Genomic DNA, 22,904 nt, shown 5'->3' on the forward strand with positions numbered 1-22,904 from the left:
ATGTTGCCTTCAAGGGGCGAGGAACTGAGAGCACTCTGATTCTAGAGTACATATCACTTTATAATTTTTTATATGAAAAAAAAAGACGTAGTTGTTGCTGTTTGACGAACCGGGTTTAAACTTCACACACTGCGCATGCGTATACCCTAAGCGGAAGTGTCGTCCCTTCCTGCCGCAACCCGTGTCGTTCTTTCTGCTCACGGGCTGCCATCATGGTAGGTTCGCTGAAACACATTTAGCATCTTGTCTACGACGGTTTTTCTTAAATATACTAACCAGTTGCTATAACATTGGCCATATGTAAACTCAAAAGCACCCGTACACGCTTCCTTGCGCTTTCTAATGCTGCTGTGGTGCTTTATTCGACGGTAATATTTGTCCGTAAAACGGCGTCGGCTATCAAGCGCTATACAACGTGGTCCGAATTGTAGACGAGGCCGATAGCAGCCCTGAAGCTAACGGGTTTCAACTCAAAAGTAATCATTGAAATTCTAATAATCGTCATATGACATTTGACCATAACATGCGTGTGATTAACTGCACTTCAAATTTGTTATGACGTGTTGTTGAAATAATGAACAATCAAGTGGAACCTTTGCGCATATTTCGAATTGAGTTTAAACTGTCCAATAATGATCGCACTTGCTGTTTTATTTGTTTACATTTGTGTCCTTTAAAGTTTTGCATAAAATAACACAATTTTCACATTGGCCATTTGAATTATTTTGTAAACAATGTTGACTTGTATTACGTGGCTTCAGAATCAAAATACAGTATTACTGGCTCCTCTTAAAGCAGCAAGATATTTCCAAAGTATTCAGTAGTTATGCCCATCACACCATTTTATGCATTTAATAATCTGATTTGTCCTTTCTCAGGTGTTCAAACGCTTCGTCGAGATAGGACGCGTCGCCTACATCGGTTTCGGGCCTTACGCCGGCAAGCTGGTGGCCATTGTCGATGTCATCGACCAAAATAGGGTATGTGCTATACAAACAATGTGATTTTTAACTGAACAACGCTTAACTGATTGGTTTGTGATATTTGCAGGCACTTATCGATGGTCCATGCACAGGCGTGAAGAGGCAGGCCTTGCCCTTCAAATGCATGCAGCTCACGGACTACGTCATCAAAGTACCTCACAGGTGAGTTTACTGTTTGTCTGGTGAATGAACGGCCGGTAGTCCATCGATAACTTCACGTTGGCGTATTTGTGTGCTGGATCTCAGTGCGCGTCAAAAGTTTGTGCGGAGAGCTTGGGAGAAAGCCCAAGTCAACGAGAAGTGGGCGAACAGCAGCTGGGCCAAGAAGATCGAGGCAAGGGAGAAGGTATAAAATTGTTTGTTAAAACTGTTCATTCATTTAAACACCCAGCTCCTGGGTTGAAGGCATGCGCTGCATAAACTTGACTTCTTTTTTGCAGCGTGCCAAAATGTCCGACTTTGACCGCTACAAGGTGATGAAAGCCAAGAGGATTGTAAGTGTTCCTGAAAGAACTTCCACTTTTTGTTCAACTTTGTTCTCAAATATTGCAAACTTACAATTGAAACATCCCGAATGGACGTGGGAAAATGGTGGGTCTGTTTTGTATGTATTTCTAATTCCTGACCTTTTTGGTGCAGAGGAACAAGATCATCAAGAACGAGGTGAAGAAGCTCCAAAAAGCAAAGGCGCTGGCGGCAAAGAAGAAGTAATTTTTTTTCACAATAAACATTCTGGTTGGTTCCACACCTTTATCTGGTCCTTTGGATGTTATGGTTTCACTGGAACTGTTTTGATGGGGATGGGGAGTAAGCATATAGAATGAGAGTCTACTGAGGCTTTATCATACAAACAGTAACATATTTGAAGGTATGTTTTTGCAAATTCGCCTATTTGCATACTCGACGGCGTCTTTTGTTATTTGCAGCATGGCTTGTTCATGACGAGGGAAGACTACCCTTTATAAATTGTGCTAATCCCAATGATTTGACTGTCTAAATATAGTGTACGCTATTCTGATTGGCTGTCACAGAGTGGCAAATTAAAACCGATTTGAACATATGCAAATGTGACAAATGTCTTGGAGCGTTAGCAACAGACTTTTTCCTGTCGTTAGTACTCTGCATGCAAGTGGTTCAGGAAATGATCAACACTGAGTTAATTACCGATGGATTTGGCAGGAATGGGAGGTGGGCGATGTTACACAACAAAGTAGCAAGTACTTCTTTGTGCCACTGGAGGGCAGTATGTACATTGAAACTGTTGCTTTGTTTTCGTGTACCCTTTGCAAAAGCCAAGAACCTAAAGCTATAACAAAATAATTGGAAAGCAACCATAACTTACCTAGTTTAAGTAGGGTCTTCACATTCGGACTGCATTGTAAATCCTTTTTCAATTAAATGTCGCGCTTCCCGCAGTCCAAACTAGTGACTGGCCGTAATCCAACTGTGTGATAGCTCACCGGCCAAGCAGATCCTGCTTGAACCGTACAAGAGCATCTTGCCATTACATAATCGGCTAGAACATTGCCCGTGTGCCTTGCCAACTCTTAACACCGTCGCGCTACAAATAGCACATTCATAAATACACTCTTTAGGCAGTAAGCTTTTTATTACACATCGATTGCGGAATCTGTCGTTGAGCTTTTAAAATCATGCAGTTTCACAAAACACCAAGTCCTGTTACTATACGCAATAAGGAGAAAGCTCTATATTTTGGGAGGAATGTTGCACTGTTAAGAGTAAATATTCAGTGAATTAACGTAATTGTGACGTCAGAGCTGGTCGCTGCGCATTGGCAATCAAGTTCACGTTGTGTAGTAACCGGAAACTGGTAGATTTATTTTTAAAAATAAAACGCCTAATGGTTGACGTTTGATATACCAAACTACAAATAGAAAAAAAGGGGTTAAGAAATGATGTGTGGTTACATTAGTTTGTAGTTCGTATTCCAATGTTCATAATGTGCCTCCCATTCAATTTGTAATAAAAAAGTAATACTAGGATAAGCTTTTATTTTGATAACTCCACCGAGCTCGCTTCCTGTGTTAGCGCTAACCACATCCGTCGCTTGACGGAATCGAAGGAGAGGACTGAAGCGAGCTTGAGAGAGAGAGAGGCGTTCAAATTTTATTCGGAGTCTCTTTGGGTTTAAAACGCCGTATGATTCAACCCAAATCAGTTCTGAGCGTCACCGAAAAGTTAGCGGGTCGAAGCGTCGCTGAAAGCCGCAGTTCCAGCGGCCGGATCTCCGTGCGGCCTTGCAGTCTGGTTAAAGGGAGCCCGAAGCGGACGAGTAGTCTGACTGGGCTGGCTTGCTTCCTTCTGCTCATCGTGGTAAGTGGTGCATTCAAAGCGAAAGCTGGTTCCGTGGGCCCGGTTAGCCATCTGTGTCAAGTTAGCCAGGTTCGATCGGATTCCACTGCGGGATTTTTCCCCCCAGTGTCAACTAGATGCGGGGGGATTTTTTTTCTTTTAGTGGGGGGAGGTTTGTTGTTGTTGTCGTCAATCCGCACTACCGTCCATTAGATGGAGGCTGAGAAGACCCATATGGCGGTGAGAATGAAACAATGCTTTGTTGACACTGTTGCTATTATTGGATCTATTGGAGTAAACTATTTATAAATGACAATGCAAATGTATTAATTTCATTAAGAATTGCATGTCAAGTGTGAATTGGAAAAGGATCATTCTTATTAACACGAATTTTAGTCACCACTAATGCATGATGGATTAGTGGATTAAAAAGGGCAAAGGCAGCCTGCCATCAATTTTCTACAGACTAGTCTATAAAATAGCAACTTGGCGGTGCGGAAGAGCTGGAATACAAAATTAAGAACTCTAGACAGGAAGACTAGATCTTTGGTTTTCCAACGTCAGACCTGTAAGGTGGATGTCAATTGTTATAACCTCAGGACAAAATCATCAATTAACCTAACATGCATCTTTTTGGAATGTGCAGTAAGAAATCATTCAAACTGTACACTGACAGATTCCGTTGCGAGGCAAACATGCCAACTACAATGCTCAGCTCTAAAACTATATATATTTTTTTGTATTTATATATAATTTGTTTGTACTTTTCTGGCCTCTTAGATTGCCCCTTCCAAAGAAATAATATGAGGTTAATGCTTTGTAATCCACCCACAGTGTCTTTGTTTTTTGAACTCTATGTATTTGGTGATTATGTCAACATCAAGTCTTTTATGTTATGTACAACAAACATAGAACTAAAATGTTCGTCGGACTTGATTAGTGTTTGTGTAGCTGCAGTACGCTTAGAGAAGTGATCTTCTGCGATAATGGGAATGGAGTTGAGTAGTCTTGCATTAAATATTCATGTGATTCTCCTATAAACTGTGTTGTCACGGTGGATTTGTGTCTTGCCATAATATCAATATTGGGGGGAAAAAAATGCTCATAAAGTTGTGTGCTTATTTGTAAGTTTGGGAAACCCTCCATTCAAAATGTGAAGCTACTTAAATATTCAATTGATTAGTTTGTAGTGGTTAAAAGGTTGAAAGTGGAATATTATGTAAACAATTATCTTAAATCATCTTTTATCTCCTTTAACCTTTCTTGTCATATTATGTAAGGCATTCCATTGAATCAGTCTTTATGTCCCGTCGCAGCTAATGATATATTAGCTCCTGTCAAAGTATGCGTTGCGTTTGTGTACACACCCTTTATAAAAATCACGCTTTGCCCGCTTACATAACATACCCCTGATGGGAATTTTCAAGAACCGACTTCGATGGATTTACGTGCTCACACATTTACGCCTCATTAGGTAACCTGAGCAGCAAGGAAGAGATTAAGACAACACACACTGACCACACGTAACATGCCATGTGTGGTGCTTTTCTTCAAGCAGGACACAACATTAGGTACACCTGTACACGCTATTCTTTTTTTTTTTTTAAATTAGCATTTCCATTTAAGGCCATGTTACCCAGCCCTAATTTCATCATGCAGAGAAATGTTTCTAATATTTTGTTGCCCAGGCTGCTGCAAGTGGGCGGTATTTCCTGGTTCGCTGTTCCTATGAACACCCTGGCGACAGTTTGTCTTTGTGCGATTGTTCCTTTGAATTTAAGTGAGTGTGGGCACACCTAGGTGTGGATCACCTCGCAGGAATGTTCCATGCCTGTACTCGGCGTGTCTGTCGTGTGCGCCGTGTCGGCTCGGCATGCATGCAGGTAGGCTCGTGGAATGTCAGGCACCTCCTCCTCCCTCTGGGCGTTGATGCTGTATGCCAGGAACGACGGCGTGTCTCACACATTGGGGGTGCGGCGCCTCATGACATGATTTCAGTTATCGGAATGATCGTTGGTTAACGGTCCCCTGTCGGTTGACCTCATTATTGGGACTTTATTGTTCTGTTGAACACCTTTTACGGTCCACAGTGTCATTAACAGTGACATATATTTTGTAAATCTTCAAAGTTATGGCGATATTGAGCGGCCGCTTTCCTGTATCACGAGAAATCAATCAGCCTTCTGTGCTAGCGTCACGAGAAACATTAAAAAAAAAAGTAAAACGCTCTTATGACTGCCTTGAGCAATGACTGGAAAATGTCACGATCTTTCCCACAGTGTCTAATAGTGGTAATGAAGTCTACACACCAGGACACAGGAAATCAATTTAATGCCTTCGTGCAATATCCAATATTATTGAACAAGCAACTTGTTATAATTGCATCATAGCAGCCGCTTGGCACGTTCCAAAAAAAAAAAAAAACAAGAATGTCCAGGGAAGTTTTATTGTGCTGCCGCTTATTCTAAAAATAAAGCTAAACTATGGAAGTGTCACACATTATGACCTCAGGATTTTTTTTTTGTCCCATAGAGCACGACAAGATGGGACTAAAGTGAAAACGCCACTGCAGCAAGCAGCTACTGGCCTCCTTCTTCTTATCTTACCGGTGCCACACCTCAACTGACAGTCAAGGCTCACGTAAGACAAAATGGACGTCTGACGGAGGGACCAGAGGGTGACACGAGACTTCTCCTCCCCCCCTGCTTCCCGCCAACACCCCATCATGGCGGGCCTCAAACGTCACCATGATGGGAAGATCGCCGGGCTGTACGACCTGGACAAGACGCTGGGCCGCGGGCATTTCGCCGTGGTCAAACTTGCTCGGCATGTCTTCACTGGGGAAAAGGTCTGCTTGTACACCTAATGTTTTAATTTCTCGCTGCTTGCTCCTTCTGACTGACTCCTTTGACTTTTCAGGTGGCGGTGAAAGTGATCGATAAGACCAAGCTGGACCAGATGGCGCGTGGCCACCTTTTCCAGGAGGTGCGCTGCATGAAACTGGTGCAGCACCCAAACGTGGTGCGCCTGTACGAGGTCATCGACACGGCCACCAAGCTCTACCTCATCCTGGAACTGGGGGACGGCGGCGACATGTTCGACTGCATCATGAAACACGAGGGAGGTCTCAGCGAGGAAGTGAGTCGGATTATGACTTCAATCAGCAATTGCGTCCGTGGGACTATGACAACAAAGTCTTTTGTCTACCCCGACCCCGTATTGCGCAACACAAAAACTACACAAAACTTTTAGGCCAAATGGGATCCGAGCCAAGCGACAAGTCATTAAACTTAATTGTGAATCCTATGACTCATTTCCTTTTGTCACAATGATCATTCTTTGTGTCCACCCCCCCCCCCCCCCCCCACGCAGGTGTCCAAGTGTTACTTCGCCCAGATCGTGCACGCCATCTCCTACTGCCACCGGCTGCACGTGGTGCACCGTGACCTGAAACCCGAGAACGTGGTGTTCTTCGAAAAGCAGGGCGTCGTCAAGCTCACCGACTTCGGCTTCAGCAACAGGTTTCAGCCGGGGAAGAAGCTCAACACCTCTTGCGGCTCGCTGGCCTACTCCGCCCCCGAAATCCTGCTCGGGGACGAGTACGACGCGCCCGCCGTCGGTGAGTTGGAATCAAATACAGTGTTTGGTTCTTTTACGGTCGTCAGAGAATGAATGTATGACTTGCACACTCGGGCTGATATCAACACACACACGTTGGCTATGAAATAAGAGCGGAGGTGTGTGTCTGCAAATCTCCACCACACTGACCGTTTTATCAGCAGGCTGATAAGGAGCTCAAGGTTCACATTGCCTCAAAGTGTCCCAGGCTAAATGATGTCCGAAATTTGAATGGATTGACGCATACACATTTGAATGTATACCAAAAGACCAAGGTTGAAATTGTGAGTATAAATTGTGCTGGTGCACAATTGGACACACAAGATAAAGGTCAAAATGTTATAAGAGCATAAAAAAAAAAAAAATTTCAGTGGAGGATTTAAGAAGAAAATGCCTCCTGGCTTTTAACGGCAGTGCATAAAATGGAGAAGCATTTCTTTTTTTTTTTTTTTCTCACTGCGTGGATTAGCGCCGCTATTTTCTGCTCCTCGCCTCTCTTATTTTGTGCCAAGCAGATGAGTGTTCTCCAAATCCCCAGAGTGAAATAATGACATCCTGTTGTTGGACAATATCAGCTGGACGCGAGGTCACATGACCCATTGTGTCGGCTGTGGGTTGTTTTGTGCGCTAGTGATGCGTCTGTGCATTTTGTCATTAAGCGCGATGCGGTTTTTAGTCGCAGGGAACAATGACATAATAATTATAAGCACAACTCGTGTGTTCAGGGCTTCAAGATAACCCGGCTGCAATGTGCCACGTGGCCCCGAGCCCACTTTATAACAGAGATAACAAAACCGTCCTCGCTTTTAGCTGGCCCTGTTTAGAAAAAAATAAAGAGGCTGACTGTGTCTGATGAAAAACTGCTTATCATTTAAAGACACCACACAATGTTAAGTAAATATCACTTTAAAATTTCTGGCCACCTATTTGCCTTTCTGACGTTATGCGAAGTGTCGGCTCCCTCCTCTTTTTTTTTTTTAACATCCACCAAATGTCGGGTTAAATATAGACTTCTTCTTTCCACCCCACCAAGCACAAGCTGCACAAACAAACAAAAAAAACACGCCTAATAACCGGTTTATTGGTGCAAATGCATAATTCATGAAATATCTGTGCGATTCGGTACGTTAGCGCATTTTAATAGCAACCAGAACCGCTACATGAATAGTTAGCTTTAAAAACAATCATACTTTTAATATACCGTACTCATTGTGCTAAACGGGAAGGTCGGTTTATTGCGTCGCCCGACGATGTGTTGTCAGCCATCTGGTTTTGTAAATAAAGTTACTGAGGAAGGAAGTTGAACGCACCGCTGACGCAAGTAATGAGGGAGACGGCCGTGGTTGCTAGGAGACGTCGGCAGGAGGTAAGATGGTGACTGAGAGCAGCTTGAGACGCCCCGGAGCACAAAAACTTACTGGAAGAAATGTATCCCCCAGTGATTCATTATGACTTTGCAAATGTTTTTGCTTTTTTTCCCCCCCAATCTAAATCTTTTTAATTCCTTCCTCAGTAAAAGTGAAGCAAACCCTGTTGAAAATCTAAGTGTGTCAAAGGACCACCAAGCCCCACAGCAAGCATTTTTTTTTTTTCTCCTCCCCTCCTCAAAAATGGCAAAAAGAAGCGTAGCATGAAATTAGCACTTGTATGACGCTGTGCTGAGATGCACACATTAACCCACTTTCCGCGATATTACACGCACGCATGTCAGGGAGGGCACGAGTGCCCCCGAGGGCCACGGGAGTCTCTTTGACAGATGGGCATATTTCCGACCTCCACACTGGATGAATCTGCTTCATGCTTCATTTGAACCAATGTTTGTTTTTCTATTTAGGTCAAAATGGCCGTCGAAATTCAGTCAAACTGGATTTTTAGTTTGAGTTCTCAGTTCTGTGCTTTTGATTGCAAGAGATTTCATTTTCTCACACTCCAGCTGAAGGATGGCAAACATTTTGCCGATTTTAGACAGAACCAAATCGATACGGCTAGATGGAAAAAGACGTGTTTATGTCTGCTCTTTAACGCCTCGCCGTCACCTCCCCTGCAGATATCTGGAGTCTCGGCGTGATTCTTTTCATGCTGGTCTGCGGTCAGCCGCCCTTCCAGGAGGCCAATGACAGCGAGACGCTCACCATGATCATGGATTGCAAATACACGGTGCCCCCGCATATCTCCGAAGCATGCCGAGAGTGAGTCGATGCGCACACGCACACACAAACACCAGTTCGCAAACGCTCACACGCAGATGGACGAGCCTGCTCGGCAGGTGCTACATATTTCATATCCGCCAATGTGTGAAGACGCGAGTGGAGGCTTCTCCTCCCCCTTGCTCGCACTCGTTTTAACACTGCTCTTTTATTGTGTGCTGGACAGTTTGAATTGCTCTAGATATAAAAAAAAAATATTTGCGTTATATTGATTATTTGTATTATATTTTTTTAACAAATTTGTTTTCAATCCAAAAATGGGGAAAATGTGTCAAAGTTCTCGAATTAATGAAATCAATTCTCTTTTCAGTCTCATCGGCCACATGCTGCAGCGAGACCCTAAGAAGCGAGCGACTCTAGAGGAGATCGAGAACCACCCGTGGCTCCAAGGCGTGGACCCGTCGCCGGCCACCAAGCTGTCCACTCCGCTGGTGTCCCACCGTAGTTTGCTGGAAGAAGAACACGGCTCCATCATCCAGCGTATGGTTCTGGGGAGCATTGCCGACCGAGACGCCATAACAGAGTACGTGCCACTGTTTGCTCCTCTGAAATTTCAGGACAAACCTAAATTGCGTTTTAGAGATTTTCATGCAGCGCCTCGCTCTTGTCAGGGCTCTGGAGTCGAATCAGTACAACCACATCACGGCGACTTACTACCTGCTGGCTGAAAGGATGCTGAGGGAACGGCAAGAAAAGGAGCAGCATAGCCAGACGCGATCGCCCAGCCCCAGCAAGGCTCAGTTCAGGTACAAAAATGCATCTAAAAATAACCTTGAGAACGTGTCAAACTTAAATTACACTCCTCGCAAAAAAAAAAAAAAAAAGCACATCCAAGTCGTAAACACACCCTCCTTGAGTCAAGGCCGCCTTTTGTGGCGCTGTCTACATTTAATCTGCAACAGATGAACTCGACAGCATAGCGACAGATGGCCTCCTGAAGGAAAAAAAAACCCGCACACACTCATCCAAATAACACTGATTATGATGAACATTTAAAAACACAATCGTTTTTAGTTATAAGGAAGTTGTCATTTTTACATACAAGAAAATGACACGTCAAAAAATAATCATATGGCGGTTAAGTGATTTTTTTTTTTAATGACGTGAATAAAGCGCTGACGACAACACGCAATGAAAAGGCGACTTTATCGCAAGCCAATAATAAGAAATGAGATTTTCACGCTGTTTTGTTAGCCAATTAATGCTCAAATACAGTTTAGTTTTATAAATGGAAACTAACGATGACTATAAAATACACAAAAACTCTCCTTTTGTAGCAAGCAGTTAACACCAGATAATAAATCGTACGAACTCTTACTAACGAGGCGTTTCACATAATAAGAAAGTGAGCTTTGTAGCACTTTTCTTAGGAGTAAAGAGGCTAATTCTAAAATGCAATTTAGTTTTATTGTAGCGAACTAACACAACCGTTCTAAATCTTCTTTACGGCTAGCAGTTCACAAATAAAACGTGATTATGTCGACGTGGTTGTAAAAAGGGCGGCAAAAAAATTCAAACAATCTTCTGAGATGTTGCTTGACTTCATGCGTAACACTTGTCTGCATGTAAATTCACAGGCAGTCTTGGCCCACCCGAGTGGATGTCCACCAGGATGTCAGCGATGGTTTGGGGGGTCCGGCGATGTCACACCCCGGGGGGCCCCAGTCTCCCGCCCGCAGCGCAGAAAGCCTCCATAAAGGCCCCCGGCCCAAAACTGCACTGCCGGACCTCAGTCAGAGGCAGGACAACCGGCAGTTAGTTGGTGGGAACCAGGACAAAGGGCTCCGGCCTCTCTCTAAGCCCCAGTCCAACCCGCTCAGACTGAGCTCCATAAGCTCAGGGGGGTCTTGTAAAAGTCGCAGTCTCAGCCTTTTTAGCGTGGAGGAGGATGAGGAGGAAGAGGGGGAGGACAGTTGTTCCCCTTCTGCTGCTCCCGCTCAAGTGGTGCTCCGCTCCAAAGCCTCGTCGTCCCTCGCCTCGTCCCGTAATCGCTTGACGTCCCGCTTGAGCGCGCCGGTTCTCAACCAGATCCACGAAGATGAGAAAGGGGAGGACGAAGCGGACGAGGAAGAAGAGGGGGAATTAAAAGGGCTTGGCCTGACCAAGCCCAGCCTCAGCCTCAATCTGAACTCTAGAACAGCCTCGCCCGTCACCACCCAGACGCCCTCCTCGGTGACGAGCGACGACAATACGGAGAGTCGGCAGCTGCCGGACGCGGCAATCGGCACTGAGGACGGTGAGAAAAAGGAGTCGGCCCAGGACTGCCCCTCTCACTGTACCAGCCCCGGATCCGTTTTGGGCCAAGGCAAGAACTCAGCTAAAGCTTCCAGCGGCCTGGTGGAAAGCCTCAAGTTGATGAGCTTATGCTTCAGCTCACAGTTTCACAACCTGAAGGGTGGTGCAGGCGGGGGGACGCCGGGCAACGGCCCGGCAGGCATCGGCGGGGACCCTCAGGAGCGCCCTGTGTGGCGTATGTGTGTGGGCGGCTCCACCGGGAGCCTGGACAAGGTGTCGCTTCTGGGGGGGCCGTCGCCCCGGGGGAACCTGTACCAGCAACCGCCCCCTTTGGGGGACGTGCTGGCAGACCCCTTGCTGGAGGGGTCTTGCTCGGGGACCTTAATGCTGGGGGAGCTGGACCTGGCCCGCGAGACCCACAGGAACATGAAGAACCGTGCCCTGCAGATGCCTCTGAGCGACAAGACTCTGTCGGTCAACATCCACCGCGGCCCTAAGGAGGGTCTGCTGTGCACCTCCACCCCTCACAGCTGCTGCCAGGTCATCTAAGGGGCGGCTTAGGGTTCGACACACTCCTGCACTCATCGTCTTTTCATTCAGGCCACGTCGAGCTTTTTATTCCATCTCCGTCACAAATGCCATTTATGCCGACTTTGTTTTGAGATGTGGCCTGTTTAAAAAAAAAAAAAAGAGGCTTTAAGTGCACTCATGTTACGCACACAAGGTTTGCACACAATCATGTAAAATTTGTAAACACACAAACACACTGACTGCACTTGCTGTTCGAAGGAACACCCGAGCGGTTTTCATCTCATCACGTATTGTTGCACTGTGCTGGTTTTTATTGACTTATTTTTAAATTATTTTTTTTTTTAAATGTGGTGTGGGTTTTTTTTGTGTTGATTGAAAAAGAAAAAAAAAAGACGACTGAAAGCGTGCTTTCATGAAACTGGGGACGAATGAAAGAGTCAAGTAAGCTGTTGGTGCGCAGTTTTTTTTTTTGTACTCCATCGCTTTTATTTTTCTATCTGGAGTGTCTGCTCTGAAATAATCCCCCCAAAAAAAAGACAAGAGCCTGCACGACCCAATGTGCCGTGTGCAGCGGACTTTTGATGTACATATGTGAATACAACTCTGAAGCACTTCATCTCAGTGTTGACGTATCGCCGTAGAAAGCACCATTACTCCTCTTTTCCTGCTGGATTATTGAAACAACTTGAAAAAAAGACTCAGACTGAAAGAAAAAAACATTACACACATGTACATACACGTACGTACGTACACCAACATGGCAGCTCTTTATCTTAACGTCGAAAAGGGAATTAAGCGGGCGCATCCAGATGTTTTACCGGAATCATGGTAGCCGCTGTTGTAGCGTCATTCCAAAAACAACCCAGGACAGGAGGGGATTTTCTCCATGACAACAGTGCCTCCCTGACCCACATCAAGCATCGCTGTGTTCATTTTGGACATGTGACTCACCCCTGGTGGAATATCTATCTTGACAGTGCATGTGTCCTTGCTGTAGCAACCTTCAGTCCACCTGTGTGTGTATATAAATATATATACACAGCTGTACTACCTGAGGGATGAACAAACAGTCATTTTATACTGTAGCCACACAGCAACACCAGCGACTGCAAAATGTACAACAATAATGGATGTGCCATATGTCTTGAGCATATTGTACTGTATGTATATGATAGAGGTATATTAGAATAAACTGATGTGAATGAAAGGGTGTTTGGGACATTTCATTAAAAAAAAAATATTTGCATTGGATTAATATTTAATCTGATTTTTTTAAACACTGCCCTTCCGCTTGCGCTAATAAGTGAGTGAGTTGTAATCTCGACAACATCTGGACTAGTATTCCACAAAGAAGGGGGTCAGACTATCGGATGAGGTGCTCGAGGAAGTGTTATCATGATGCAACGACACACAAACACCGTGTAATCCACGCGGGATCAAACACACGAGGTCACAGCGTGACTTTAAAATTGTGAATGAAGCGTGTCACATGCACACCCAACCGGATATTAATGCAATCTGCTCCAGCTGGGATTTTTTTTCCATGTTTAAATTGAGAAACGGCATATTATTCAGATGCATATCATTCATATCAAAATAAAAATTGTGCTTTTTAATCGGATTCAGCACTTCTGATTCATTAGTGGGACAACGCCCACTTCCAAGATGACTGCTCCCGTGGAACCCTGCAGACTTGCCCTTCCTGCAAAAACGTCGCAGAAAGAAGTTCAGAAAATGAGAGAAGACTGACAGTAAGTCGTGCTGGTGCATCTGCATGTAGTAAATGCTATTTATCATGAGACCAGAAATATTGATTGATTGGACACCGAGATATAAATCTTTGAATGACTCTCTTGCAAGATGACCAAAGTGGACTTAGCCCACTTTCCAACTTTGTTACTGCTCCACAATGCAACATGTGTCTTACATACCATAGCAGCCTATATTGTTCCACTTGGCTGGGAACATGAGCGCGTGACAGATGATCTGCTTGTGCTAGGTCAGCGTGCACCGACAGTGTTGCACTTAATCCTATCACACTTCTGAAATGTGCACTAATCAAGTATTTTTAACTGCTCCATTTTATAACAAAACCATATATGTAAATATGCACATATATGTGGTGTCATGCCGTGTCACCTGTCTGGCTTTCCGAGGCTCCCCAGCTGGCCCCTTACGTCTCACAGCCGACCCCCCTCCTCCCTGCCAGCTGTCTTCACTTTATTTTTAGTTTTAGCCCACTTGCCTTGCAGCTGCATTGGAACTTTTTAACTTCATTATTTGGTTAACCCTAGCAACCTATTCTGATTTAAAAATAAAGTGCAGGCCAGCTTGGCAGGAACACCATGGCTACCCACTGCATTATATTTATTTGCAAATGGCCAAGAGGATAGGATAGATTGTGTTGTTTTGGGGGAAAAAAAGCAAAGTGAATAGGCATTTAGTGTTGTTATGGTTTGTAAAGCAGCACACAATGCTGCTGATTACTACGGAGGAAGTCAAAGCCGGTTGGTGATGGGCTTGTGTTAATGGAGCCTTTCACAGGATGCGAGCTTCTGTCACTTCACTCATTTTGTGGTAATGGAATGATTGTGTGTTCCCATGGGAGTGTGTGTGGGTGTCATGGAGTGACAAGCGTGCAGGCTCTGGGAATCATGCATGTTCTGCATGTGTACTGAAGGAAGAAAAATACTCAGATGATCTGTTTGGATATTTACAGTAATGCAAAATATGTTTTGTTGACATGATGTTTCATATTTTATTTTATTTAATAATTTATGAAATTAAACTACCCCTGAAAACCATCATGTTAAGTGTAAGGATAAAATCGATACATTAAAAAAGAAATGTTTTTAGTCATAAGATTTGTAAAAGTCACAAATATAGCACACAGTAATACTAAAATAGTTTTTCTTTTGAAAATGTAATTGATGAGCATGTAAAAATCAATATGTATTTTTATTTCTTTGCCGTTTCTTTTACACTAGCACCGCATACCGTTCTTGTCAGCGCTCACTTTCGTGAGGGCCAAATTGATGGGGGGCGGATGTTTTGTATTGCTCTGTCGCCCTCTCGCGGTCAATGTCTGAAACACATGCTTAAACCATTACGAATATTCTAAATCTAAATATTAAAATTAAGATATTAAAATATTAAAATAATATTACAATAATATTACAATAATATTACAATAATATTACAATAATATTGAAATATTAAGATATTAAAATAAAATATTAAAATAAAAAAATTAAAATTATAAACCGTAAACTAGTACACTTTGTACCGCACACGTCGTTCTTCTCAGCACTCACTTTAAGAGCCATGCTGTGGAGAAAAAATACACCACCATCAATTCACATGGTCCAGTGCCTTACATGTATGTGTATTTTTGTCCCGCAAAGCAGGGCGTCTGCATGGAGCAACAACCGATCATTACCGAGCACAGCGTTACTTCCTGGAGCTTGGCAGTCCAACAGACTTGGTCTCCGTGACTACATTGTTGCCAGGAGACGCTCCAAGTGCGCTGCCGTTGATGTCTGTGCATTGACACAAACTGGCAGATGCAGATGGGGCCTTCACTCACAAGCCAGACCATGAAAAAAAATCTCCAGTGTCTTTTAGAATGGCAATAATAACATTCAGTGGTAATCATTTTCTAACGTGTTGACCCTAAATGGTGTCACCTAAACACTTCTGTGGTGGATGCAGCTCCCCTTAAGTGTACCCAGACGAACCTGGCTGCATCCACGTGATGACAGCTAAAATAGCCTCTGAGAGTGGGAGTGCTGTCAGATGGTCAGTCCAACACGGCTCAAGCCTCTGCACATAAACGTTTGTATGAATCGAACTAGTCATATTTTTCCCCCTAAAAAAATAATGCATACATACAATTTTTAAAATTCCAAAAAAATCATTTATTAACAGTCACATGAAGTTATGAAAGCAGACGCAAATTTCCTTGCAAATAGCTTTTAAATTCACATCTCTTGTGTTGTTTATGAGATTATGTACGTATATATTGTTGATACAATGACGTGATATATTTTAGTACATTTGAGCTGCAGGTAGGAAACCACATTTTATCATTTTAAAAGGTTTGTTAAACACATGAAATAAGAACACACCAAAAAAAAAAAAAAAATCAAGCTACAAACATGAATTCCTACTTGGCTAACCATTTAATGTTCCCTTGTTGTGTTCCAATGGAAGACAGTAGAACAATATGAGGTGATGTCTGAAATGTTCCAGGACTGGTGGCTGTGATTGACCCCTTTAATGTGCAAAGTGAACAGTATAATACTTTGGGGCATTTTTCTTTTCTTTTTACAAAAACCTTTACTAACAGGGGTGTGTAGACTTTTTATATATCGCCACTGTACATCTTTTGTGACTCCTGTCCTGGAGTTCTTCTGACACACCTCATATACTGCTGCACATTTTAGGCAACAGATTGTGTGTGAGTGTATGTTTTTTTTTTTTTTTGTAGAATTCCAACCTCCTAAAAAAAACAACCAAACTTCTAGAGGATCATGGACTGTGTAACAAACCAGTTGAGGCAGTGTGCTGTGCTGACACCTACTGGTTAGGTTAGGAGAGGTGAGGATTCCGAGAACCAACACACACATACACATACACACACACACACACACAGGCGAGCAGTTGCCCTTTGTCCTATTTACTTTTTCCCTCGTATCTGCGAGAACATTCTGTATAGATCCGTGCTCCGAACAAGATGTCCACTTGGGAGAATTGTCTTTCCACATTCAGATAAGAGTTGCCCCACATCTTTTTCCAAAGGCACGTGATCGCATTATTCGCGCCAGCTTTTTGACGCAATCCTCGGAGGCCAAGGGAGAGTTTATCCCGAGTGGCAGACGAGCGTCTCCGGTCGGTAAAGTGCGTGAAAGAAAAACTTAAATGCTTTAGTGGTCCCTGTTTAGTGGTGAGGTTTAAAAAAAAAAAAAAAAAGTCATGGTTTCAGGTCAAAGTCTGAGCTGGTTCTGGAGAGGATGCTGTGGACTGTTTGGTTGAAGTCTTCAGGCTGATCGGCAAAAACGTAATGGCCCGCTCCTCGAATGACCTGTCAAATATAAGAAAGCAGATTAGAAATACTTCCATCACATTCTTTCTATGTGCGAAATGTACGAAAAGCTCTTACGGTGATTCCAACCTCCGGCCTGGTTTTCTTGAAGGCGTATCCTGAGGCGCTGTCGATGCTTGATCGCGAGCCGTAAATAAAAGAAATGGGAATTCCCGCCTGAACTTGTCCGATGCGCTCCAACATGGGCCGCTTCGCCCAGCCGTACGGGACGGTCATGTTCTTGAACGCTGTTTCGCCGCTAAAACAGGAACGTGCATGTCTTCACTGGGTTGGTTGGACAAAGTGGATTCCATCGTTGTGCAAAGTGGCCTACCTGGGAGTCTGAGCATTGAGATGGTAGATGTAGTTGGACACGGTGTTGTCATCAAAAATGGAGGAGTACTTCTGCTTGAAGTCAGATCTGATTGTTTGGACCAGCGTCGGACCTGGGGGGAGGAATGAAAACATTACAAGCCTGTCAACACTGATCTGCTGTGTGTACTGTACCAACCCAAAGGCCCGGCTAGCCTGAGGCCAGCTAGCGGGTTGAAGGGGCTCATGACGGCCCCCATGGCTCTGATCCACACTGGGATGGAGTTATGGTGCGGGTTCTCAGGACGGGCGGGGAACCCCCATGGCTCTACCAGCAGCAAATGTTTTACCCTGCACACACACACAGCAAATTTTTAGTGAGCACAATAAATTGGTGACCTGTGACCTGGTGATGTATTGTGCTGGTCTACCTGTTTGGGTATCTGAGAGTATAGGCAGCAGACAAATATCCTCCCAGGTTGTGTCCCAGTAGCAGCATTTCCTGCAGGCCCAGCTTCTCCCTCCATTCTTCCAGCGCGTCCACAAACTGCTCCTCGGCCCCCTCGGGCTCACCGCTGAACAGCGGCCGGCTGCTTCGGCCGAAGCCCAGCAAGTCCACGGCGTAGACGGCACCGCCGCTGGAGAGTGAGTCCAGATTTTGAGTCCACAGGGCCACGCCGCCGCCAAAGCCGTGCAGCAAAACCAGAGGAGGCCTGGACTGTGGAATGGAGGGTGGCTGGAAGGCGATGGTCCACAGGTAGTTTCCGTTGGAGATGCGGACATGCTGTCTGGAGAAAGCCTGCTTGACACCTACAGTGTTAAGGATCAAGGTAAGAAATATATGGATCAAAGGTTTGTTGAGCACAAAAATCATCTTTTCACATCTCTTACTTTTCAGCATTTTCTCCTCTGCATCTTTAAGCTGAGTGAGGGAAGTGGGGCACCATGATGGCAGCCAACTTAATAACCAGGAGCTGCAGACAAAAAATGAAATGGGTGGATGTTTTTTTTTTCTTCTTTAAAAAGCAAATCCTATGTATGGTTGGTTCCTCAGCCCTAGTCTATAAATTGAACTTTGACCATGACATTTTTCTTATCATTGCTGACATGCAGTCTGGGACTTCCCTGACAATCCATTCTAGCAGAACTTGACAACATGTTCAAAATGAAACTACTCGACTGTTTTACAAATATCAAAAAAATACATTCAGTACTAAAATTCGACATTCTTAGAACCGACAGGCAGTCAAGAAGGGGAGTTAAAAAGAGGTGTTTCGACAGAACATCCAGCAAGACTAGCTAAACTACACGCCGAATAAACAATCGGATAACAAAACCTTTCAGAAGTAAAATATTCACAGTCAAGTCCGCACAAAGTAAGAGAAATTCTCAAAAAATAACTATTTGGCATAGAAGTTTGGTGCACTTTCCCAAACAGACGAATGGCGATTGACAGTAGCTACCCGGCCGTGTTGTCAATTCGTTCAAGAAAATAACGGAGCAATGTTGAGATCGCATCGTAAGACACACTAGTGGATTTTAGGAGGTTAAAATGTTCAAAACCATAATCGTACCTTTGCTCCTTGGCAGGTGGATCCCATTCCGCCATACTAAGCATGTTTAACGGTGGTCCTACGACCGAGTTGGAGAAATGTCAGAATTTACCATGTTGCGTTCAAGTACACTCCGCGTCAATAGACTTAACTGGAAGTGAGGATTACGCCCCACGAACACAAACGTAAGGATAACATGATATAAGAGGATAATTTTCCACAAGTCGAAATGTATCTTAATATTATTGTAGATGTTTAGCTCGATTAAATTTTAAGTAGAGCAGTGGAATTTTCTGCCGGTCTGCCTACTTTAACGCAATGGTTCAGACGTGTGGCCGAATGTCATTGAACACAACAGTACTTTTTGAAAACAAAGCCAATTTGTTGACGTCGTTATTCGAGTTAGTGGTCACATGTTTGATTAAATAAATGACAACTGTATTCAAACCATTTTCCTTCAAATGACGCCCTCAAAGAGGTACGTAAACATTGCGACAATTACAAAAAAACAATGACAGAATAATTGCTGAATAGTAAAAAAAAAAAAAAAAAAAAAAGAGCAAAATGGCATCCATAACAAACTGACTTCTTATGGAATCGAAGCCATTGCAATTTCCAATCAGATTCAATTAATGTTTTAATCGGAAGTTATTTATAGCAACGTGCACGCTTGAGGGACAATTGTTAGCAATTTTCCAACTTTGAACCATTTGGTCCATCAAGGTTTTAATGTTGCAGGAGCCACTGACGAGTACTTTACATTAATTCCCTTTATGTGTGTTTATTTTTATTAACTATTATTTTGCCTGACTAATGTGAGTTTTCTGTCTCCTGCCTGTTTAATCAGGTGTATAGGTTGAAGGCCACAAGTCTGTTTCCACGCGAAAGTATGTCAGTGGTTTAAGATATTAGATTTTTTTTATTTTTTTCTAAGAATGGCGTCTCCACTCCACCTTGTGCAATGACACACTCGGAATGAGTTTTTTGAAGGCTGACAATAGACGGAAAAGATAATTACCAAGTTAGAGATTAAACCTAAGCTTATCTGCATAAACTTGGCTGTACAGTTTTAAGATAAGAGGCGAGAGATTAAATAAAAAGTTAATTTAATTCATTATCCTCCAGGATTTGAGTGTACAGTATGATCCCATTGCTTTAGGAAGAGCGCTTTTGCTATCTTTACTATTTTTCTCTTCTTTTACTCCCCCCCCCCTCTCTCTCTCTCCCTGAATCTCATTAAATGTTAAAAGAGGTTTTATCTTCTAGATTAAAAAAGTGGTACCCTTGAAAACCTCTAAAGCATCATTCAGTCACTTTGCACACAGTATTAAATGGAAGAATTTAATGTGCTGGCACAAATCCATCAAACTGACTGTTAACAAACAAAATTAATGGTGTGCTTTATGCTCTGCGTTTAACCGTATGCAAATTATTTGATTTGATTCATTCAACAGGAAAAGAAAACACTGTGGGAGGAGACCCATGCCTGTCTGTGTCCGCAAGGGGGCGTGCTAGTGTCCTCTATGTATGTATACTTCTTACACACTGGCTACTTTGTCTTTTATTTCTCAAACACCATTTTCCTCTCATACCACCTACTTGTGGTGGCACTTGGGCTATGGGATGACTGAGTGGCTGCTGAGTGCATCGTTCTTGCCGCACTCATACACACACCCACACACATAAATTATGTGTTTGTGTCCCCCTGACCACTCCGAATGGGAAAAAGTAAGGCATTGAAACTGCTGTGTACACGAGAGTCTGTTTAGTGTCATCCAGTGGCAACCAGGCCTTCATGGGTAATTCAATTTTTTTTTTATGAATATGATTTTCTGTAAAAAAAAAAAAAAAACACCGCATGATGCAGAGATTATCTTCTCACACATTGAGGATAAGCATGATAGAAAATAGATGCATGAATAATTCCTGTCTGCACATGTGCTAGAATTGTCACTGTTGCATTTTTTATATTGTGTTTGGAAAACCGCGTGTGCACTGAGTTCTTTGTTGGCCCAACAGTCAGTTCTCATTAGATCTCAGCAGCCCGAACAGCACACTCGATGGTGCAGCTATCGCCATAAGCGTGTGTGTCAGGAGTTTCTGGGGGCATGGCCCAGTGCACTATGGGTAAAAAGTTACCAGGGCTGTGAGCGATACATACTGTAGACAGGGGGCGGCAGGGATGCAGAGTCTGTCTGGTTGCTAGGATACGCGGCTGGCGCCAAGAGTGGATATGATTTATAATGGCCGGGCTTCACTGTCTTGCTCTCTCCATTAGTTTCCTCCATCGTCTCCTCCCTCTCACTTTTCCATCCTTCGTGGTTTGTAGCCTCGGCCAATCTGCACGACTATTATCTGGAGACTTCCTTCCGCTGTTGTTGGAGGCTAATATTATCGCTGATGCTCAAAGAAAGAAAATTCCCAGCAACTTCTAGTTTGCAAGCACCATAAAACGCATTTTGAGTCCATTTCCGCCCCTCACCCTCCTCCAGCCGCGCTCGTCCGAGATGCAATTATATCGATTCAGCAACTTTTGTGCGTGCATGTACCAGAGTGCCGGTTCACATGACCATGCTTGAGCTGCAGCCACATGAATGGATGATATTGATTTGTAGAGACTTGATCCATCTCGCGTTGTCCCCAGGGATATAATACAGTGTGAGGGAGACGACGAGGAAGTGGAGGGCCGAGGGCCATGTCAGGCGAAGGAACAAAAGCAGCTATATAGAGTATGGATATTTATCTCTGGATAGTGGTTGATGTAAATGTCGCGTTTAAGGGCCAATGTCAGCACCTACGCTATACATTCAGCAAAGGAAATAAAGTGGTGCCTTGACCTACAAATTTAATTTGCATCGTGACCACGCTTGTAACTAAAAAAAACAGCATCCAAAAAAGTATTAAGAAAAATAAAATGCAATCCAATTGTACTTTATAAAAACTTCCTCAGATCAACACTACTTTTGATGCAATTGACTCCGGAAGTTGCTCTCTATCAACGCTTGCAGTATTAAATTACATTACCTTGCAGTATTTGACAACCATTTGTCTCTTAAGTTGTGCTGCAACCACAAGTGATCTAGCTGGACGTTCAAACAAGAGTGCCCATACCCCCCCCCCTCCCCTCCCTTCTTCCCCCGACTCATCTCGGCCTGACTTCCAGTAAATGGAGGATAATTTTAGAGCGATAAAGAGCCCAGAGGATATCGAGGGAGCGAACACACACACACGCACAATAAGATGGTCCCTTATTCCCTATTGCACCTGCTGACCTCACGGGATCCACTGAGATCAGCTCGTGCTGAGTGTGCGGCTTCCACACCCACTCAAACACACACACACACACACACACACACATGCATATACAGGAATGCATACACTTTGACTAATAGGCCTAATGTTTCCTGAAGAGGGCCCGGCACTGCATTAGCTACGGATGTGGGATTGATTTAGAAACTGAAAGCCTTCGAGTGTGAGTGTGTACTTGTGTGTGTGAATATGTTATACATTTCCTGGTGGATGCCATTTAGTGTTTACTCCCAAATAATGTGCACACTCACAAAAAGACATGCAAGCCACACATCAGACAAGGCCGCCACGATTATCCCTCATTTTCTTTCCACATTAGCACAAAACATCTAATTGCAAAATATTAAGAAGTTGAATTATTTCACAATTGTTAAATTGCCCGAGTTTCTCAATAACCCTCTTGTCGGGCTAATTAAAGACGTGTGACCCATAACATCAATTACACAGTTGCGGATGTACTGAGTACAAAGTCCTGCCTAATGGCAGATTAGGACACGACGTCAAACTAGCACTTCATTTCGGTGGTCTGCAAATTCATTTAAAGTAGGTGGTAATTAGCAGATATGAGCCCTAAATTATATTAACACATGCTCACATCATAAAAATGTCCTTTATAAGAACAGTATCCAAGAGTTAGGTTCAAATTGGTGTGATTTACACCCAGATTATCTAATAATTACAACAACAAAAATGTTGTCGTTGGTGGATTTCAATATTATCTTTATGTCATCACCACACTGAAAAAAAGTTGAATGTAAAC

General features: G+C 43.6%; 3 protein-coding genes across 4 annotated transcripts; 2 read left to right on the top strand and 1 right to left on the bottom strand.

The window, feature by feature from the left end:
• The first annotated feature begins 71 nt into the window (after positions 1-71).
• Positions 72-1,736, top strand: rpl14 (ribosomal protein L14). The gene is made up of 6 exons (XM_061267181.1): positions 72-215; positions 879-980; positions 1,051-1,145; positions 1,230-1,329; positions 1,424-1,477; positions 1,623-1,736. Exons 1-6 carry the CDS (start codon positions 213-215, stop codon positions 1,692-1,694), a joined length of 426 nt encoding a protein of 141 aa, XP_061123165.1. The 5' UTR covers positions 72-212; the 3' UTR covers positions 1,695-1,736.
• Positions 1,737-1,882: 146 nt separating this feature from the next.
• On the top strand, positions 1,883-13,094 carry snrka (SNF related kinase a). 2 transcript variants are annotated; one of them, XM_061267179.1, is made up of 8 exons: positions 1,883-3,317; positions 5,829-6,144; positions 6,216-6,434; positions 6,669-6,915; positions 8,962-9,103; positions 9,432-9,644; positions 9,733-9,867; positions 10,699-13,094. In XM_061267179.1, the coding sequence occupies exons 2-8, from the start codon at positions 6,022-6,024 to the stop codon at positions 11,903-11,905; spliced, it is 2,286 nt and encodes a 761-aa protein (XP_061123163.1). In that variant the 5' UTR covers positions 1,883-3,317; positions 5,829-6,021; the 3' UTR covers positions 11,906-13,094. The 2 variants fall into 2 exon arrangements, with proteins under 2 accessions (XP_061123163.1, XP_061123164.1); XM_061267180.1 differs by lacking the exon at positions 1,883-3,317 and adding an exon at positions 3,337-3,536.
• A 2,686-nt stretch (positions 13,095-15,780) lies between these two features.
• LOC133144834 (1-acylglycerol-3-phosphate O-acyltransferase ABHD5-like) lies at positions 15,781-18,990 on the bottom strand. Its single transcript, XM_061267801.1, has 7 exons — positions 18,857-18,990; positions 18,174-18,256; positions 17,714-18,092; positions 17,482-17,633; positions 17,305-17,416; positions 17,049-17,229; positions 15,781-16,970 (listed from the first exon to the last, which is right to left on the bottom strand). Exons 1-7 carry the CDS (start codon positions 18,898-18,900, stop codon positions 16,860-16,862), a joined length of 1,062 nt encoding a protein of 353 aa, XP_061123785.1. The 5' UTR covers positions 18,901-18,990; the 3' UTR covers positions 15,781-16,859.
• Between the last annotated feature and the right edge of the window lie 3,914 nt (positions 18,991-22,904).

Source organism: Syngnathus typhle, linkage group LG20 (assembly GCF_033458585.1).
Source record: "Syngnathus typhle isolate RoL2023-S1 ecotype Sweden linkage group LG20, RoL_Styp_1.0, whole genome shotgun sequence".
Lineage (NCBI taxonomy): Eukaryota > Metazoa > Chordata > Actinopteri > Syngnathiformes > Syngnathidae > Syngnathus > Syngnathus typhle.

Coding starts and splice junctions, on each gene's coding strand:
- snrka (XM_061267179.1), top strand. CDS start 6,022: ATGGCGGGCCTCAAACGTCACCATGATGGGAAGATCGCCGGGCTGTAC. Junction 6,435..6,668: donor AGGGAGGTCTCAGCGAGGAA/GTGAGTCGGATT, acceptor CCCCCCACGCAG/GTGTCCAAGTGTTACTTCGC. Junction 6,916..8,961: donor GTACGACGCGCCCGCCGTCG/GTGAGTTGGAAT, acceptor CCTCCCCTGCAG/ATATCTGGAGTCTCGGCGTG.
- rpl14 (XM_061267181.1), top strand. Junction 981..1,050: donor ATGTCATCGACCAAAATAGG/GTATGTGCTATA, acceptor TGATATTTGCAG/GCACTTATCGATGGTCCATG. Junction 1,330..1,423: donor AGATCGAGGCAAGGGAGAAG/GTATAAAATTGT, acceptor TCTTTTTTGCAG/CGTGCCAAAATGTCCGACTT.
- LOC133144834 (XM_061267801.1), bottom strand. CDS start 18,900: ATGCTTAGTATGGCGGAATGGGATCCACCTGCCAAGGAGCAAAG. Junction 18,093..18,173: donor AGAGGAGAAAATGCTGAAAA/GTAAGAGATGTG, acceptor TTAACACTGTAG/GTGTCAAGCAGGCTTTCTCC. Junction 17,417..17,481: donor CAGGCTAGCCGGGCCTTTGG/GTTGGTACAGTA, acceptor TCCTCCCCCCAG/GTCCGACGCTGGTCCAAACA.